The 18,401-nt window shown below is 33.2% G+C and overlaps 1 protein-coding gene across 11 annotated transcripts in view; it reads left to right on the top strand.

Annotated features, from left to right (window-relative positions):
• LOC143239501 (potassium channel subfamily T member 2-like) overlaps positions 1 to 17,609 on the top strand; it is a 151,978-nt gene extending 134,369 nt beyond the window's left edge. For all 11 annotated transcript variants that reach the window (XM_076480632.1, XM_076480631.1, XM_076480629.1 and 8 more), the window contains 6 exons: positions 1,542 to 1,643; positions 2,059 to 2,142; positions 4,749 to 4,871; positions 8,160 to 8,283; positions 12,214 to 12,298; positions 14,461 to 17,609. In XM_076480632.1, coding sequence (XP_076336747.1) covers positions 1,542 to 1,643; positions 2,059 to 2,142; positions 4,749 to 4,871; positions 8,160 to 8,283; positions 12,214 to 12,298; positions 14,461 to 14,746 — 804 coding nt within the window. In that variant the 3' untranslated portion in view covers positions 14,747 to 17,609. The remainder of the gene's footprint in view (positions 1 to 1,541; positions 1,644 to 2,058; positions 2,143 to 4,748; positions 4,872 to 8,159; positions 8,284 to 12,213; positions 12,299 to 14,460) is intronic.
• The last annotated feature ends 792 nt before the right edge of the window (positions 17,610 to 18,401 follow it).

Here is an 18,401-nt window from a genome sequence, read left to right on the forward strand (position 1 = left end):
TTATATATTCAAACATCTAACACCACCCACTATATTCCGACACTCAGTTACACAACCCCTGTCAAACATGTGGTCAGCTTCCGGTCAGTTACTTCTTTCTTTGTGAACCTGACGATGACCGAAGAAGGTCGAAACGTTGTTCGCTCTTCTATGTAAAATATTTTCTCAACCCAAACGAGCCGTTTTTGCATATAAAAGACTACCATGATGGTCAATAAAGTAGAGGAAGTGATAATATCACATTAACCTCCTCATTACAAAAAGCCCCGGCATGGCTGGGGAAGTTAAGGCGTGCGGCTCGTAATCTGAGGGTCGCGGGTTTGTAACCCCGTCCCACCAAACATCTTGCCTTTTCAGCCGTGGGGGCGTTATAATGTGACGATCAATCCCACTATTCGTTGGTAAAGGAATAGCCCAAGAGTTGGCGGTGGGTGATGAAGACTAACTGTTTCCCCTATAGTCTTACACTGCTAAATTAGGGACGGCTATTGTAGATAGTCCTCGAGTAGCTTTGCGCGAAATTCAAAAAACAAACAAACATTGCAATATTCTTTGTGCATATGGAAAATGGACCGACATGGCCAGGTTGTTAAGGCACTCAATTCATTATCTGAGGGTTCTAGGTTCGAATCCCCGTCATACCAAACATGATCGCCCTTTCAGCCGTAGGGCCCTATAACAAAACGATCAATCCAACCATTTGTTGGCTGAAAGAATAGCCTAAGAGTTGGCGGCGAGTGGTGATGACTAGTTGCCGTCCCTCTAGTCTTACTCTACTAAATAAGGGAAGACTAGCGCATACATCCCTCGTGTAGCTTTGCGCGAAATTCAGAACAAACCAAGCCACATTGAAAAGACTAGAGGTCATACCGCGTCACTACTAACAGTTTTGTGAATTCTGAATAATACCAACAATACATCTGCTATTATAATAATCTCTTGGTTCATGTACTGACTTCAGTGGGGTTGGTGATATAGAAATTTCTAACAAATATTGTAGATCGCATTGAAAAGGGTGTAAATAAAGAAAGTTACGTCATTGCATGAATATCGAGTTTTGTTTTCAGGGTTGATCTGAAACCAGTCGACTCTGATACAACATCTTTGTACTCTCATTGTTTGTATCAACGTTACTGTGATATTCAAAAAACATTTTCAACGCACAACAAACAACAAATATTTTACTGTATTCATTGTTTAAAAGATATATTTTGTTAGTGATATGGAGACGTAATTATTTATAATTTTAGACTTAAACACAATGTAAAGACAGTTTATCTTTTTGTAATTTATCTGGAGTTGGCCATTAATAAAAAGACAATATTAAAATTTGCTGTACATGGGAATGTAATCTTTAAGTTATTATTAGTGAAAACGATAATAATGTTCAACTGTATAAAACATTTAAGCTCAGAAGACATTTCTGTTTATCCATTTGTTACAAATAGCTATATAGATGAAAGCGATTGAAATCTGAAAAACAATACTTCACTCATTAAATCAGTAGTAATATAATTAACCTTAATACTTTATTTAAATAGAGAGAGAAGGAGCGAGGGTCCCATATTTCCTATATGTTCCGGTTGCCATTTGCAGCTGGGAATGTATTCAGTGCCAGTATGTTGGACACCATGCTTTATCAGGTAAACAACTTTGAAGTTAACATTAGATAAAACAGAACAAATAACTTCTACCTATAACTAAAAATAAAAACACATATAACAATTTTTTTGTTCAGATGCTTAAGTTTTCTCAATGAAAAGACAAAGTCGATAAACTTAAGCTTTCGTAATAATATCAAATAAGATACAAAATAATAAAAATCTAATAATTAATAAGATAATTTAATTAAAATTATCCTTGTATTAAAAAGCATTATACTAAGGAAAAATAAATTTCCTTGTACACCTCAAGTTAAGCATAATTCTTATCTTAAAAAATATGAACAAAATCTAATCATAGCGCGAGTTGGTAGTTCGTGTTATTTGCAAAATACATCTAGTACAGAAGATAATAATAGCAATAGATAATATATTTTCCATATAAACTTCATTTTAGACCTTCGTGAAGGACTACATGATCACATTTGTCCGTCTCCTTCTGGGTATAGACCAGGCTCCTGGATCAGGATTTCTGTCATGTGTAAGCAGACACTTGTTTGAAACTTCTTAGGGTCCACGTTAATTTCCTTTATAGGCATATTTATATATCTTATGCTTCTCAACTTCCAGAAATTAACCAAATTCCGACATTCACTTTAATCTTTCACACATGTTACGTTTAATGATAAGTTCAGTGACATCTGGGTGACTGGAATCCATAACTTGTTACGTTTAATGATAAGTTCAGTGACATCTGGGTGACTGGAATCCATAACTTGTTACGTTTAATGATAAGTTCAGTGACATCTGGGTGACTGGAATCCATAACTTGTTACGTTTAATGATAAGTTCAGTGACATCTGGGTGACTGGAATCCATAACGTTGTTACGTTTAATGATAAGTTCAACATCTGACTGGAATCCATAACTTGTTACGTTTAATGATGACATGGGTGACTGGAATCCATAACTTGTTACGTTTAATGATAAGTTCAGTGACATCTGGGTGACTGGAATCCACACATGTTACGTTTAATGATAAGTTCAGTGACATCTGGGTGACTGGAATCCATAACTTGTTATGTTTAATGATAAGTTCAGTGACATCTGGGTGACTGGAATCCACACATGTTACGTTTAATGATAAGTTCAGTGACATCTGGGTGACTGGAATCCATAACATGTTACGTTTAATGATAAGTTCAGTGACATCTGGGTGACTAGAATCCACACATGTTACGTTTAATGATAAGTTCAGTGACATCTGGGTGACTGGAATCCATAACATGTTACGTTTAATGATAAGTTCAGTGACATCTGGGTGACTAGAATCCACACATGTTACGTTTAATGATAAGTTCAGTGACATCTGGGTGACTAGAATCCATAACTTGTTACGTTTAATGATAAGTTCAATGACATCTGGGTGACTAGAATCCACACATGTTACGTTTAATGATAAGTTCAGTGACATCTGGGTGACTGGAATCCATAACATGTTACAGTGACATCTGGGTGATGATAAGTTCAGTGACATCTGGGTGACTGGAATCCACACATGTTATGTTTAATGATAAGTTCAGTGACATCTGGGTGACTGGAATCCATAACTTGTTATGTTTAATGATAAGTTCAATGATAAGTTCAGTGACATCTGGGTGACTGGAATCCACACATGTTACGTTTAATGATAAGTTCAGTGACATCTGGGTGACTGGAATCCATAACATGTTACGTTTAATGATAAGTTCAGTGACATCTGGGTGACTAGAATCCACACATGTTACGTTTAATGATAAGTTCAGTGACATCTGGGTGACTGGAATCCACACATGTTACGTTTAATGATAAGTTCAGTGACATCTGGGTGACTAGAATCCATAACTTGTTACGTTTAATGATAAGTTCAGTGACATCTGGGTGACTGGAATCCACACATGTTACGTTTAATGATAAGTTCAGTGACATCTGGGTGACTAGAATCCATAACTTGTTACGTTTAATGATAAGTTCAGTGACATCTGGGTGACTGGAATCCACACATGTTACGTTTAATGATAAGTTCAATGACATCTGGGTGACTGGAATCCATAACTTGTTACGTTTAATGATAAGTTCAATGACATCTGGGTGACTGGAATCCATAACTTGTTACGTTTAATGATAAGTTCAGTGACATCTGGGTGACTAGAATCCACACATGTTACGTTTAATGATAAGTTCAGTGACATCTGGGTGACTAGAATCCACACATGTTACGTTTAATGATAAGTTCAGTGACATCTGGGTGACTGGAATCCATAACTTGTTACGTTTAATGATAAGTTCAGTGACATCTGGGTGACTGGAATCCATAACTTGTTACGTTTAATGATAAGTTCAGTGACATCTGGGTGACTGGAATCCAAGTGACATCTGGGTGACTGGAATCCATAACTTGTTACGTTTAATGATAAGTTCAGTGACATCTGGGTGACTGGAATCCATAACTTGTTATGTTTAATGATAAGTTCAGTGACATCTGGGTGACTAGAATCCACACATGTTACGTTTAATGATAAGTTCAGTGACATCTGGGTGACTAGAATCCACACATGTTACGTTTAATGATAAGTTCAGTGACATCTGGGTGACTGGAATCCATAACTTGTTACGTTTAATGATAAGTTCAGTGACATCTGGGTGACTAGAATCCATAACTTGTTACGTTTAATGATAAGTTCAGTGACATCTGGGTGACTAGAATCCACACATGTTACGTTTAATGATAAGTTCAGTGACATCTGGGTGACTGGAATCCATAACTTGTTTTTCTCCCATATGTAAATAGTAGTTTCTTACAAAATCCTGTTCCTCTACTGTTAAACATGAATCAGTATAAACTTACTCGGTCTAAATGTTTGTAAAATAATCTCAAACAAATACACGTTTCTTCTTTATCGTGCTTATTAGTAATAGGCCAATTTTAGAAAGTAGCGCAAACAGAATATTTGTATACAGTCTTAGTAGTACGGAAACAATATTTTTATATCGAATGATGTCTGTAATGCAGAATTATGTTTGAAGTCTTTTTTTCTCATATGGTTTTGGAATTTTCCATTTTTTCATAATAAATAATAATAATACCATATTAATTAATACATGTAGGTGTGGATCACAAACGAAGATTTGTGGATCCGAACTTATGGACGACTTTACCAGAAGCTATGCTCCACATCTTGTGAGATCCCTATTGGAATCTACCGTACAGTGAGCTCGGACAGTGGCTCTGTAAGTTTGCCTTAACCAATTCTCAAGTCTTTTGAAAGACCCTTATAATCACATATTTTACTTTAATGTATTTAGAATATTATTTAAGAGCATTTTATAAAGTTATGATGTTAGGAACCTGTTCTAAAATTGATTTCTCTTTAAACAGAAGGGTTAGGAGGGATGTCATTGAGGTGTTTAAGATTGTAAATAGAAGTGATGGTGTTGGTACATAATGTTTTCATATTTAATAGTGAGAAGAGTAGGACTAAGGGACACAAGTATAGATGTTGGCATAGTAGGAGCCATCTTCAGTTAAAACAATTTTATTTTTCTAACAGGATAATTGCCCTTCGAAATGGGTTCCAAGATAATTGGTCTTTGAAGTGAGTTCCAGGATAATTGGTCTGCGAAATGGGTTCCCTTCATATGTTGTAGAGGCAATAAATTTAAATGAGTTTAAGAAAGATCTTGATAGATATATAAATGATAGAGGCTGGTATTAAGTTCGTTTTGTTCTTTAAGTTGAACTAGTTTAGAGTGTGAAACAGCCGAGCTGGACCAGCATGTCCCAAGTCGTCCCAAAACGTTATGTTAAACTATGGTGTGCTGAGCAATCGTCATTTCCCCCAAATGGGGCTTGAATCAAGTAACTATTTCAGTGATCTGAAAGTATTATCTAAGTTTTACAGATTCTTTATTAGGGTAGCTAAAAAAATTATCTTTTACTTATAATTACAGCGCTTCTTTCATCTTTATTTTCATAGTATAGAGTTCAAACCAAATTATTATAGTGTTACGACAATTTGTTATATGAACTTCTACACTGATTTGTTTGTTTTTGAAATTCGCACAAAGCTGCTCGAGGGCTATCTGTGCTAGCCGTCCCTAATTTAGCAGTGTAAGACTAGAGGGAAGGCAGCTAGTCATCACCACCCAAAACCAACTCTTGGGCTATTCTTTTACCAACGAATAGTGGGATTGACCGTTACATTATAACGCCCCCACGGCTGAAAGGGCGAGCATGTTTGGCGCGACGGGGATGCGAACCCGCGACCCTAAGATTACGAGTCGCACGCCTTAATATGCTTGGCCATGTCGGGCCTCTACACTGATATCATGTGCTAATGCAGATAGATTTGTATAACGGAACCTCAGTGTCTATTGTGTACTAAATTATGATTTTTCTTGCTTCTCAATTCCACACTTATAAAGAATATTGTGCTTTTCCCTCTTTCAGGTCCGTTTATTTGATTTAGTTTGCACTAACTGCGACTTTATTATGCAGTGGCTTTTAATGACTCTTCTGGTTTTGTATAGTTTATATTCCCTGGGCAGTTTTCAGTGAGATATTTGAGATGGAGGAATGTTTTTATACTTTCTTTCTGTTGTATTAGTGGTGTTTTACCCAGTTATTCTGCTTTTTATCGTCGTGAAAGATGGTCGTAGTAGTGTGTTTTTCTATTTTCTTAACGTCTTTTGATAGATGAAAAATTGACAGCCTCTGCAGCCGTCTTTAAACTGTGTATCGAGGTACTTACTCTTATCTATAAGGTTTATATTTCCTGTGATATATGATTTATGTGTATTGCTGACAATTTTGCAAAGGACGAGATCTTGTTGTTTTTTTCTATGTTTCTTACGAATTATCTAGCTAGACATTGTCTTCTCGAATAGCTTTCGTGTTTCATATCACGGATGTATTTTCAACATATATGATGTAAATCCTGGGTAATATATCGACCTTGTGTTTACGGCTCTATGTTTGTAATGAACTATGAACAGTTTACTAAATGGTGGTGGATAAAATTGAATCCATTTTAAACCATTTTGTTAATGACTGTATTTTTTTCATGTTAGAAACAAATTATGTTGACCGTAAAGTGGTTTTGCTTCTGGAGATAGTCAGCTGTGTAGCTTCTTTTAGAGTTATATTATTTTCAAAATGCTGTTTAAAGGTTGATAAAAAAACTGCAGCTTCCAAACTTATTGTAGTGCGTTATTTGTGCAGAGTTCCTAGTATGGCAAGATGTGTGCGCAGTTGTAAAGACTCGTTGAGACACATTTAATAATGATGTATCTAATGTACGTGTCTAGAACTGTTGCTGTGGGAATCTCTTGTACACGCTTTATTACAGTTTTTGTGATCTTTACGCAATTCAAAACACGTATTTAATTAACAGTCGTCTTATCCAATAATATGAAAGATTATAGGGTTGTTTCTTGAACCTTATAAACGCAGAGAATTAATCATAATATACTTTGAGTGAAAAAAAACGGATAAAAGCACCAAGATCGTTAATGAATCGAATGTCTTTCCAATAGAAGCATTGTGATTAGAAGCAAATTAACAAAACCAGCTGTTAAAAACATGTTTTTAAAAACTGTCAACCGAGTTTATCGAAAGGGGGGCATATCCCCTTTGGAACTTACTGTTGGCTTACAAAGTTGTTTAATAGGTGCAATAAAAAAGTAAAATGAGGCACTTGATCCTATTTCTGCTGTTCTCACTATGCAAAATGATTGAAATGGCTTTCAGTATGGGGGACATATTCGTTAGATAAACTGGGATATTTGGTTCACTCTGATTCATGTTCAAATCAAAACTATTTAATTCTAGACTGATACAAAAGTTTTTGAGACAAAATATTGCAAAACTGTTTTACTTTCCTATGTCCAAGTTGGTGAAAAGAGCATAACAGTGACTTTAATCTACCTTCTTGACCAATTCAACTGTCGTATCTTAACCCTACTGAACATGCTCATGATGAAGTTTAGTGTCACATTCCACAGTAAATATCATTTGACATCTGTGAGCTAATTGTAGCATCTCTTCTCAAAACAATAACTTGTGGATCTGTACTATTCTAGCTCCAGACTAAAGTTGAGGATAAAGCTAAACCAGCCCAATAGAGATGAATGATTCTAATAAAGGATTTCAGAATTAAAAATAATAATTAAATGTTCATTATTTGATCTTCATGAAATACTTGTACAATCAACTAAGATATATTGCAGTATGACTTACGTAGAATGAATTTTTGAAAGGTTTGTACAAACATCAAACTAAATCACTCAAGATGCTAGTTCTTTCACTTGGAATTTAATTGTATTTCTATGAGCAGTTTTAAACTCTATGATTATTTATTTTTCATGCTACTTATATTTAACTGTAACTCATACAAAATGACTACAAACTATCCATAATTGTGAAACTCATGTTATATTACTAAGAAAGACACTGTACGAAAACTTCATAAGTTTTTTTTTTCTTTATCCTTATAAAAACATTGGTTTCTTAATAATTAGGTGGCATTAGAGTTGGCAGGTGATAAAGATATAGGAGCTAGAAATATTGACCTTCAACGTGAAGAGATTTGTAATATGGTTCGAAACCGAATGCAGAACTTAGGACTTCCAACAGAAGATTATGGTATGACTCACACTTTACTATTGTTATTATCATATCTACTAAATAATTCATAGATTTCTATGAGGTTATTTGGTTCAGTTAATGCCGTTAATATTGAAATTATCTCACCAACACTCATACATCTGTTTGTATAAAACAATGGAGAACATTTTGAACATTTCTAATCATGTTCCACTGACTTGGAGATCAACCAAACTCATTCTTTACTGGAAGATTTGTTATACCTAATCCTGTATATAAAATGCAACAAAAAAGATGGTTTTATTCACTTGACACAGATTATTAATTACTGAATATATATATATATATATATATATGTATATACTGTGGAACTCTAACCTTCTTTAGTTCTTTGTTTTAGTTGAATGCTTTCAGATTGCAAACCCCACATACATATATAATATTCATTGGAAACAACACCATTAACTGTAGATTTGTAACAGTGAAACAATGACATATTGAAAAAATACCCTAAAATTAATTAAAATAATTATTAATCACCTCATACAATTCCATTAGAGGGGGGGCAAGTCAAGAACTCGAAGACTTTATGGTGATTCATAACCATACTATCTAAAGATATTATGCAAAAACCCTAATAAGATATTACTTCAACAAACCTTTTGTGGTTTTATGTTACAGTATAAACCTTTATGCCTTACTGTAAACAAACTTTGATAATTTCTTCATCACTAAAATTCTTGTCAACCACAAGGAATTCTGAATTCTGATGTGGTTTTATCCATCGTAAATTCTGGTCAACAGCAAATATCCTCTTATATTAGTACTTGGAACTCAACCAAACAATTTCATAAATAATCTTAATGTTCATATTTAGTTAGTGATAGACGAGCGAGCTATTATCTCAAATTATTTGCTTGTTACATTTACCATACTTAAAATTGAAGTTGTTACACTTATCATACTTAATACTAAAGTTGTTACACTTATCATACTTAATACTAAAGTTGTTACACTTATCATACTTAATACTAAAGTTGTTACACTTATCATACTTAATACTAAAGTTGTTACACTTACCGTACTTAAAACTAAAGTTGTTACACTTACCGTACTTAAAACTAAAGTTGTTACACTTACCGTACTTAAAACCACAACCTCTAGCTGCCTATAGAATATACAGAAGACTGAATATTATGAAGTTTGTTTGTTTTTTTAATTTTGCGCAAATCTACTCCAGGGCTATCTGCGCTAGCTGTCCCTAATTTAGCAGTGTAAGACTAGAGGGAAGACAGCTAATCATAACAACTCACCGCCAACTTCTGGGCTACACTTTTACCAACGAATAGTGGAATTGACTTCACATTGTAACGCCCCCACGGCTGAAAGGGCGAGCATGTTTGGTGTGACAGGGATTCGAATCTACGACCCTCGGATTACGAGTCGAACGCCTTAACCCACCTGGTCATGCCGGGCCCATATCGTGAGGTACCTCATGTTGTAAGAATATGTTGAGGTGTGATAACCTGAGGCTTGAATATTTTCACAGAAAGCCAAGATCAATTCGCAATGATTGACTATTAGCAGATCTGTGTTAGTCTATAAATCAGGTTCGGTGCAGTGAACAAGGACGCAGACATTGAACGAGAATAGGTAACAAATCTTATTTAGAGTAGAAGAACATGAGAACGTGGAGACTGAGAGTTTGAGCGAAAACTTACCAAGACAGTAAAAAACAAAAGTAAAATATTAACTGAAAAACCGAAGATTTGCATGTTTTACACAAACCATTACTCAACTCGGTTTACATTACAACCAGAGGACATCAACTAACACAGCTTTTATATATGCTCGAATTTAAATTCATAACTAGCACTTTTCAGCGCCACGTGTACACCCAGTAATGTGATGGATCACTTCTAGCAATACCGAATACAGCAGGCATTAAAGAAATAGTTCCTGCTAGTAGGCACCTTTCTGAGCAGGTGTCAGTCAGATTAAAATTTTATTTGTCCATGAAGGACAATGATATAGATGCTTGAAATGATACAAAATTAATGAATTACAATTTAAAACAATATCTTTAATTTTGTCGTGTTTTTGTGCAATTAACATAGTACAAAAATATTGTGTTCAGATGTTGTATGATTGGGAACTAAAAGGCATTCTGCAAAAATGATATAAACATATTTCTGTATCTAGAGTGGTTTCAGAGGAAATACTTGAAAACAATACGTTGAAGAAACAGTAAAAAATAGTGAAGCAAGTTTCAATTAAAATAGAAAGGAATTATAACGTTAAAGAAAATATTTTGAAATAAATTATTTCGTGTTTCTTTTATAAACATAACGATGTTAAAGTTCTTTAGAGCTTCCACGTCATAAATGGCGTGTTTTTGTTTTTGTTATAAGACTTGTGGATTGTTTGATTGGTTTGGTGTTTTAAGGCGCAAATCGACTAAGCTATCTGCACCAGGATGTATGGAATAAGAAGTTAAAAGAACATAAACCATACCTTTACCACTGCTGTGAATGCAAAGAATGAAGTTTACCTCAATTCGTTCACTTGTTACGTTGAATATTGAATAAAAGAATAACCTTGCTTACCACAAAACAATATATTTATGTAATGGGTTTTTACTTGAGATGGTTTGTGATCACATTTTTTTTCACTTGTTGTTTTTTCTGGTTTTTAACTGTTTGTTTGCTTAAAGTTAAGCACAAAGCTACACAAAGAATTATCTGTGTCCTGCCTGTCACGGGTATCGAAGTTCGGTTTCTGGATGTAGCATTGTGCCACTGGTGTGGGGGAAGAGGTAATGTTCTCCTTACAGTAGTCTAAAAGACGAATTTTACCTTACACATCTGTTATACCTCATATACACAAAACCCCATATACTAATTCAAAAAAGAATCAATCATAGATCTAGATAGAAAACAAATATGCCGAAAAGATACCTCGGCCCAACAAAACAGATCACTTATACTTATTAAGACTCAAAACATACGTTTAGTTAGAATCACTTTTCTCCACTATTCACTGACGGATAATCAAATCCAATGAATTATATCTCTTGTTCGATTCCCGATATACCAGTTATGAAAACGTTATAAATGCGACAGCCAAGCCCCTTAATCTGTGAAGAGTAATTGCAAAGCAGGCTGCAGATACTGCTGACCAACTGCCTTCCATACTGTCAGTATTTCTAAACTTCAGATAGACCCCGCATGGCCAGGGGGTTTGGGCATTCGACTCATAATTTGAAAGTCGTGGGTTCGAATCACCGTCGCACCAAATATGCTGGTCCTTTCAGCCGTGAGGGCGTTATAATGTTACGGTCAATTCCACTATTCGTTGGTAAAAGAGTAGCCCGAAAGTTGGCGGTGGGTAGTGATGGCTAGCTGCCTTTATTTTAGTCTAAAAAGTAAATTATTTAAGTTAATATTTTGTAAACATTTGCTAAATAATTTAAAAAGATATATTCATTGAGCACTGAAAACCAACCATGCTTTTGCTCCTTTGTATATTACACAAGACATGAAATCAAAAGTCAAAGCAATACCTTCTTGGACTGCAATAAGAAATGTAATAGAATAAAAACAATTGTCGTAAAAAGTTTTATTTCACCTGAAAAGATGCTGTACTGGTGTTGTTGATACATATATAAGTATATAAGTACATGATAAAATGTGGTTTCAGCTCTTGCACAATCACAATAAACGACATAGTTTCCAACATCGCAATGGTTCATAAAATCTAAGGCCAAATCCAAACATTTTGAATAATGTATCCTTACTTGATTCTATGATCTGCTAAATACGTTTTTGTGACAACAAGGAACCTCAGCTTCAAGTTTTGAAGATTTTGTTTGAAAGAAAAAGTATTTAAGACTCTGGAATCATTTATTATAATTTGTTGAATATTTTTAAACATTCAATAATATGTACTTTTATAATATATTTTTAACAGATGACGCGTCAGAAAAACGAAACAGTCTGTCTTATGTGATTATTAACCCTAGTTGCGATCAGAAACTTGAAGAAGGTGACACAATGTAAGTAACAATACATTGTTTATAACATGAGTTTTGTGTGTCATAAAAACAAATAATAGTTTGTTGAGTGGCAGGGTTGATTAAACTGTCAATGTAATTCCCAGAAGAGGAAAAAATGGTTAATTTGTATAATTGTTCATACATTATTTGATAGATTGTTTAGGCAGAGTATTCACGATGAAACTTTGTAGAATGGACGGTAACTGCCTGTTGTGGAGACACAAATGTAGAGGACGACATTTCGAAAGTCTTCTGCCTTTCGTCTTCAAGTGTTCATATATTGTTTTCAAGTCCTCTGTTTTTCTGGATATGGTTTGCCTTTGTTACAAATGTTTAACATTGTTATTTACTGAAACTTTGAAATGAGTGTTGTTGTTTTTTTATATTGCACCTTACCCGCCAAAGGAACGTTTTTTGTTAGATATTTTATACGCTTTTTTATATTATAGAATTAATACGTTCAGATAGCAGGAATTAAATTTTAAAAAATCTACTTCAGATTATCTAAAGGTAAATACATTATAATACACACAGTAAACTTTCATAAGTAATGGTTTCTGTATTGGTTTTACAGCTTTCTCTTATTGTAATACAGTGAGACAGAAAAGCTTTTTAGTTGTAATAATTTGGACATATATTGCCATATCGAATTTCACCACTCCGAGATAGTTCATTTTCATGAAGTTCGAAACGATAAACAGTTAAAAAAAGAAAGTTATGGAAGCGTTCAAGACCATTAACATACCTTTCATAAGGTATTGTTAACATTATTTGGTTTAATGTAGGTTCGAACTTTATATTTCTTTATTGAAAACAAAACAATATTTATTTTAAATCTATAAGATTACATATGTATTTTAAAGTCTAGAAGAAAAGTGGGTTGCTTATAAGTACAAAGCTTCACAATAGGCTATCTTTGCTATGGCCACTGCCAGATCGAGCCCTGGACTTCAGCGTTATAAGACCTTAAGCTTATAGCTGAACTACTGGAGCCTTAAATAAAAAAAGAGCATATAAAAAGGTTAGCAACGAAGGATAAATTCAACTCATCCGAAACGTTAGTGTTACGATACATGAAGGCCCGGCATGTTCAGGTGGTTAAGTCACTCCACTCGTAATCTGAGGGTCCCGGCTCCAATCCTCGTCCCACCAAACATGCTCGACCTTTCAGCCGTGGGGGCGTTATAATGGGTCAATTAATCCAACTATTCGTTGGTACAAGAGTAGTCCAAGAGTTGGCGATGGGTGGTGATGACTAGCTGTCTTTCCTCTAGTCTTACACTGCTAAATTAGGGACAGCTAGCGCAGATAGCCCTCGTGTAGCTTTGTGAGAATTTCAAAACCAAATAAACAAACAATATTTCTTTATAGCAGATACATAAGGTATTCTTGTATTCCGCAACTTTGGTTTCGATATGTATCAATGACTTTCTAGGTATCAAATGTTCTGACTTTCAACTTTATTTATTGCTTGTTTATATAGTAACAAATTATAGATAAATACCTTCAGACTTTGAAGTAATTTCGATATAAAAATGTATATTCTTCCCAAAGAAACAACATACTTATCCCTGTTACTCTAACTCTTGGTTTGGTTTGAATTTCGCGTAAAGCTACACGAGGACTATCTTCGCTAGCCGTACCTAATTTTGCTGTGTAAGACTAGAGGAAAAGAAGCTAGTCATCACCACCCACTGACAACTCTTAGGCTACTCTTTTACCAACGAACAGTGGTATTTACCGTCACGTTATAACAACCCCACGGCTGAAAGAGCGAGCATGTTTGGCGCGACGGGGATGCGAACCCGTGACCCTCGGATTACGAGTGGAGTGACTTAACCACCGTGCTATGCCGGGCCTCTAAGTCTTGGTTTTTAATCAGTTTTAGAATTAGTATGTAATAGTTGCTAGGTATGTCAAAAAATAGCGTATAAAACGGGAAATATAAATTACATTAAAATTTAAAATTGAAATTTTATATAGATATATATACATACTTTTAGTCAAAATAATTATATTTTAATGAAGTTAAATAAATAGTCATAAGGAAGGACTGCGTTAAAAACACCAAGTACAAACCTCTGACTAATTATATAATTTATTTTAACTGAGTTAAAATAACAAATTATATATACATACTTAGACTTCTTTACTCTTTCTAGATTTGTAATTCGGCCCAATCCGATACTGAGTAAAAGGTTATTTATAAACCATGGAGAATCAATGAGAGTTAGAACCCCCTCAAAGCGTGTCCGTCGATTACACGAAGACAGAACTCCTACCAAAGAGTTATCGCCAAGTCCTTCACTGTCAGCTGCTAATACGACTGAAAATAATACTCCATCGGAGGAACAGATGAATAATGGAAATCTACGAGTTGAAGTTTCTGGAATTACAAACGTTGAAATTACCCCTCCAAATAAGAGCGAGGCTGTCACAGCTGTCTAGCTAATTTATCTTTAAAAAACCTGTTAAAATTTGCTATTTTGTTAAAAATGCTTTCACGTTGTTTCGTTTAATACGTTTTTCTTAAGAGTCCTGGACGTGTAAATACTGTAATACAGAGGTTATTTTAAAAAGAATGAGCGTTTTAAGAAAACATTGAATTATAGGCGTGAAAAAATAGATTGGATGAACATTTTTCAAGTACATTCTCTAATGTTAGAAGAAATTTCATTTTTACAAAGAAATATTCATGTCCTAAACACAAATGAAACACCAATGTCTTTCCTTTATTACTTTTAAAAATAAGCTATTCGTAAAAACTGCTAAGAATGCGTTGTTATAGAAACATGGTTATCGTGTATGTTAGACAAAAACGTGAAGTTACACAAAATTACCATCTTTCTAATTGAAGTTTTTGAAACAACTTGTTATTTGTGTCACTTGATGTGTTTAAATGTCTTTAAACAGTATGATTACGTGTACCATAACTTAAGCATACACCTGGTGATACAATTTGTTTACATGTTTTACAGTATGATTACGTGCACCATAACTTAAGCATACACCTGGTGATACAATTTGTTTACATGTTTTACAGTATGATTACGTGCACCATAACTTAAGTATACACCTGGTGATACAATTTGTTTACATGTTTTCACCTTAATTCCTAAAGCATCGAAATATACTCGATTAAAAATTTATTAATGTAAAAGGAATATTTTTTGGAAAAGAAAATTGAGATTAATGTAAAAGTAAAATCCAGTAAACGTTCGTTAATAGTAAATTTTTTGGAAGTACTTCCAATAATTATGGGAAATTTCCAAACTTCGTTTTATAATTTCAGAATTACAAAATGTTTTCAGTTAAGCTTTACAAGACTTTACAAGATTAAAATCCCAATGGGTCATTAAAATGTATTATTACTGTACTTAATATTACTTCTGTTATTTTATTTGTATATATTTCCTGGTGAAAACGACCTCTGTCATAAATATGCAATGTCATCAAAATTTCACTACAATCTGACATCACTTGTACACAGTTTTTCTTTTAATACCACATTCAAAATAAACAATTTCAAATTATTTTCAAATATTTGGATATTTGTAACATGTTTCAATTGTAATTGAATTTTATTTTGTTGTATTATCATTAGAAATTATTTTTACATGCTTTTGAGTTTTTATAAGTCAGTATTATCCAAACATCAGAAAACAAATTACCAATTTTAACATTTTTACGATATTCATCAAAAAATTATTATTTTTTCAGCATTACTATTTTAATTCTACAAGAGTATTGAATAGGAAGGTTTGGGAGAAAGGATCTATTGCTGATTTAATTTATTTTTATGATAGCATATAAAAGTACCCATCAATTTGGTTTTTGAAAGAGATCCCACTTGTTGAGACATGCGCACCATTTATTTATGAAAACGTATAGAGTTTAATGTTATGATCAATTTGAATCAGATCTAATTTTTATGTAGTCTTCAAAATACAGCTTTAGTTATATGATTGTTATTATATGATTGTTTCTAATACATATGCGCGCGTTTTGTATTTGAGATTTCAAATAAAAAACATTTAATTTTAACTTTCAAACGACTAAAAATATTACCCTAATTACATTAACTACAAGTCCAGTAACGCTTTGCTGATTGTTTAATTTTGGCTTCGTATGAAGAATTAAAAGAGCTGAATTTTTTATGAAGGTTTTATTTAAGTATTCACACACTCCTTGTTTGTTTAGAGACAAACAATGTAATTTCCTTAAATATTCAGTATGATACCTTTTCATCTCAGATTTTGATTTCATTATTTTAATAATTTAAATGTGCTTGGACAGGTTGATAATCAATAATTACTTTTAATTCAAGGTGATCAACATACTTGAAACGTTATGTGTGTATATTCTAACGTATTTGTATAATGAATAAATACTTTTTGAAATGCTTATACATTAATACAGTTTTGATAAATTTGAAGGCAGTGTTTTAGCACTTGAAATATTGCTAGTGCTTTTTAATGCTCTAAGCGACTAGAGATCGTATTCAATGTAACTCCCAAATTAATATACATGAACAAAGATCAACCTTCAAACATCTGAACGTAGCGAGTACATTGTAAGTATTCGAGCTGTGAAATGTGAATAATATAATTTTATATTTTAACATGCTGTATATTGTATGATAAACACGTTCCAATGATTTTCGTATGTTACAAATGTTACAAGATTTTTCTTGTTGTAAAGTTTGTTAACTTGTTGTAAAATACGAAACTTTCGAAGTTTAAAAAATACATTTTTTTCTTATTATTATCTCTACACTTTACATAATATTATTAGCTCAAATATTATTCCATAAAGATGATTAAATTAATTTTATCATATAACATTTAAGTATTACTCAACTTGTTGTGTTCAAAGGATATCTGTAAATTAATATTTATATTTTACAACAGGTGTTTACTAAAGTTTACTGAAATAGTATGTTTGAACCAATTCATATTTTCAAAATATTTATAGCATTTTATATTGGTCATCGTTTTAACAATAATAAAAAATTAATCACAGAAATGAGTAAAAAGATATTGAATAATTTATTTAAGGAGATGTGAAAACTTTGTGACTTCACTTGGATAAGTTATCGTTTTATAAGAGGATGCGCGGAGATAAAGAAGTCTTGGTTTGTGACTGCATTAATTTATTGAGTTTGAGTTTTCTATGACTGGTAATTGAATAAACTTACTTTGATGTTCTTACTTTTAACTGCATTTTACATAACTTTCTGATGTAGCAAAATATTAATATCCATGTATATATACATAGCATTTTGAAAGAACAAAATATTTTATGAACTTAAGAGTGACTTACTTGCTTATTTTACTTAAATGATTTGTGACCTCAGTCTGGGAACGAACAACCTTTTTTCACACAGAAGATCTGTTTTTCATTAGCACCAGTTGAGACGTTCAAGTAATGTAAATGGACAACAACGTCACTTTCACCATAAATGGGTCCACTTAACTGTGATTTTAAAATTTCAATTATTTCTTATATTAATTGGCACTTTTCTTCCAGCGAAGCCCAATTGCTTTGCTGACAGCAGGAACACATAAATTTATAAACTATATTTAGATTACATTAAAGTTTGAACACGGTTCTTAATTCTAGCTTCCCTGTGGTACAGGGAATACGTCTGCTGACTTAGAATGTTAAAAACTGATTTGGATACCTATGGTGGGCAGAACACCAATAGCCCACTTTGTAGCTTTGTATTTAAATTCAAACAAATCTTAATTCTAGAAAATATTTTACATAACAACTTAGTTTTAAAATATATTTCAGCTACTGGACCATTTATGCACAGATCAATAGGTACTAGAAATATGAACGATGAAAGAGTATTTTGACCGAGTTCTCTTTAAATATGTTTGTTATAACAAGAGTCTAATTAAAATACAACCCAGTAATATATTGTTTAGGGTATACTTCTATAGTACTGTGCAAAAACGTTAGGATAAAAGAATATTTTGTCATTTTGTTTCCAATTTATGGGTCTAATTCTTCCCTGCCACTAAAGAATATACATTTTTAACACTATTGCAATGTTTCAATGATCCCTGTTGGCAAGTGAATGAGCCAGGATGAGAAT

This window comes from Tachypleus tridentatus, chromosome 13 (genome assembly GCF_004210375.1).
Source record: "Tachypleus tridentatus isolate NWPU-2018 chromosome 13, ASM421037v1, whole genome shotgun sequence".
NCBI lineage: Eukaryota > Metazoa > Arthropoda > Merostomata > Xiphosura > Limulidae > Tachypleus > Tachypleus tridentatus.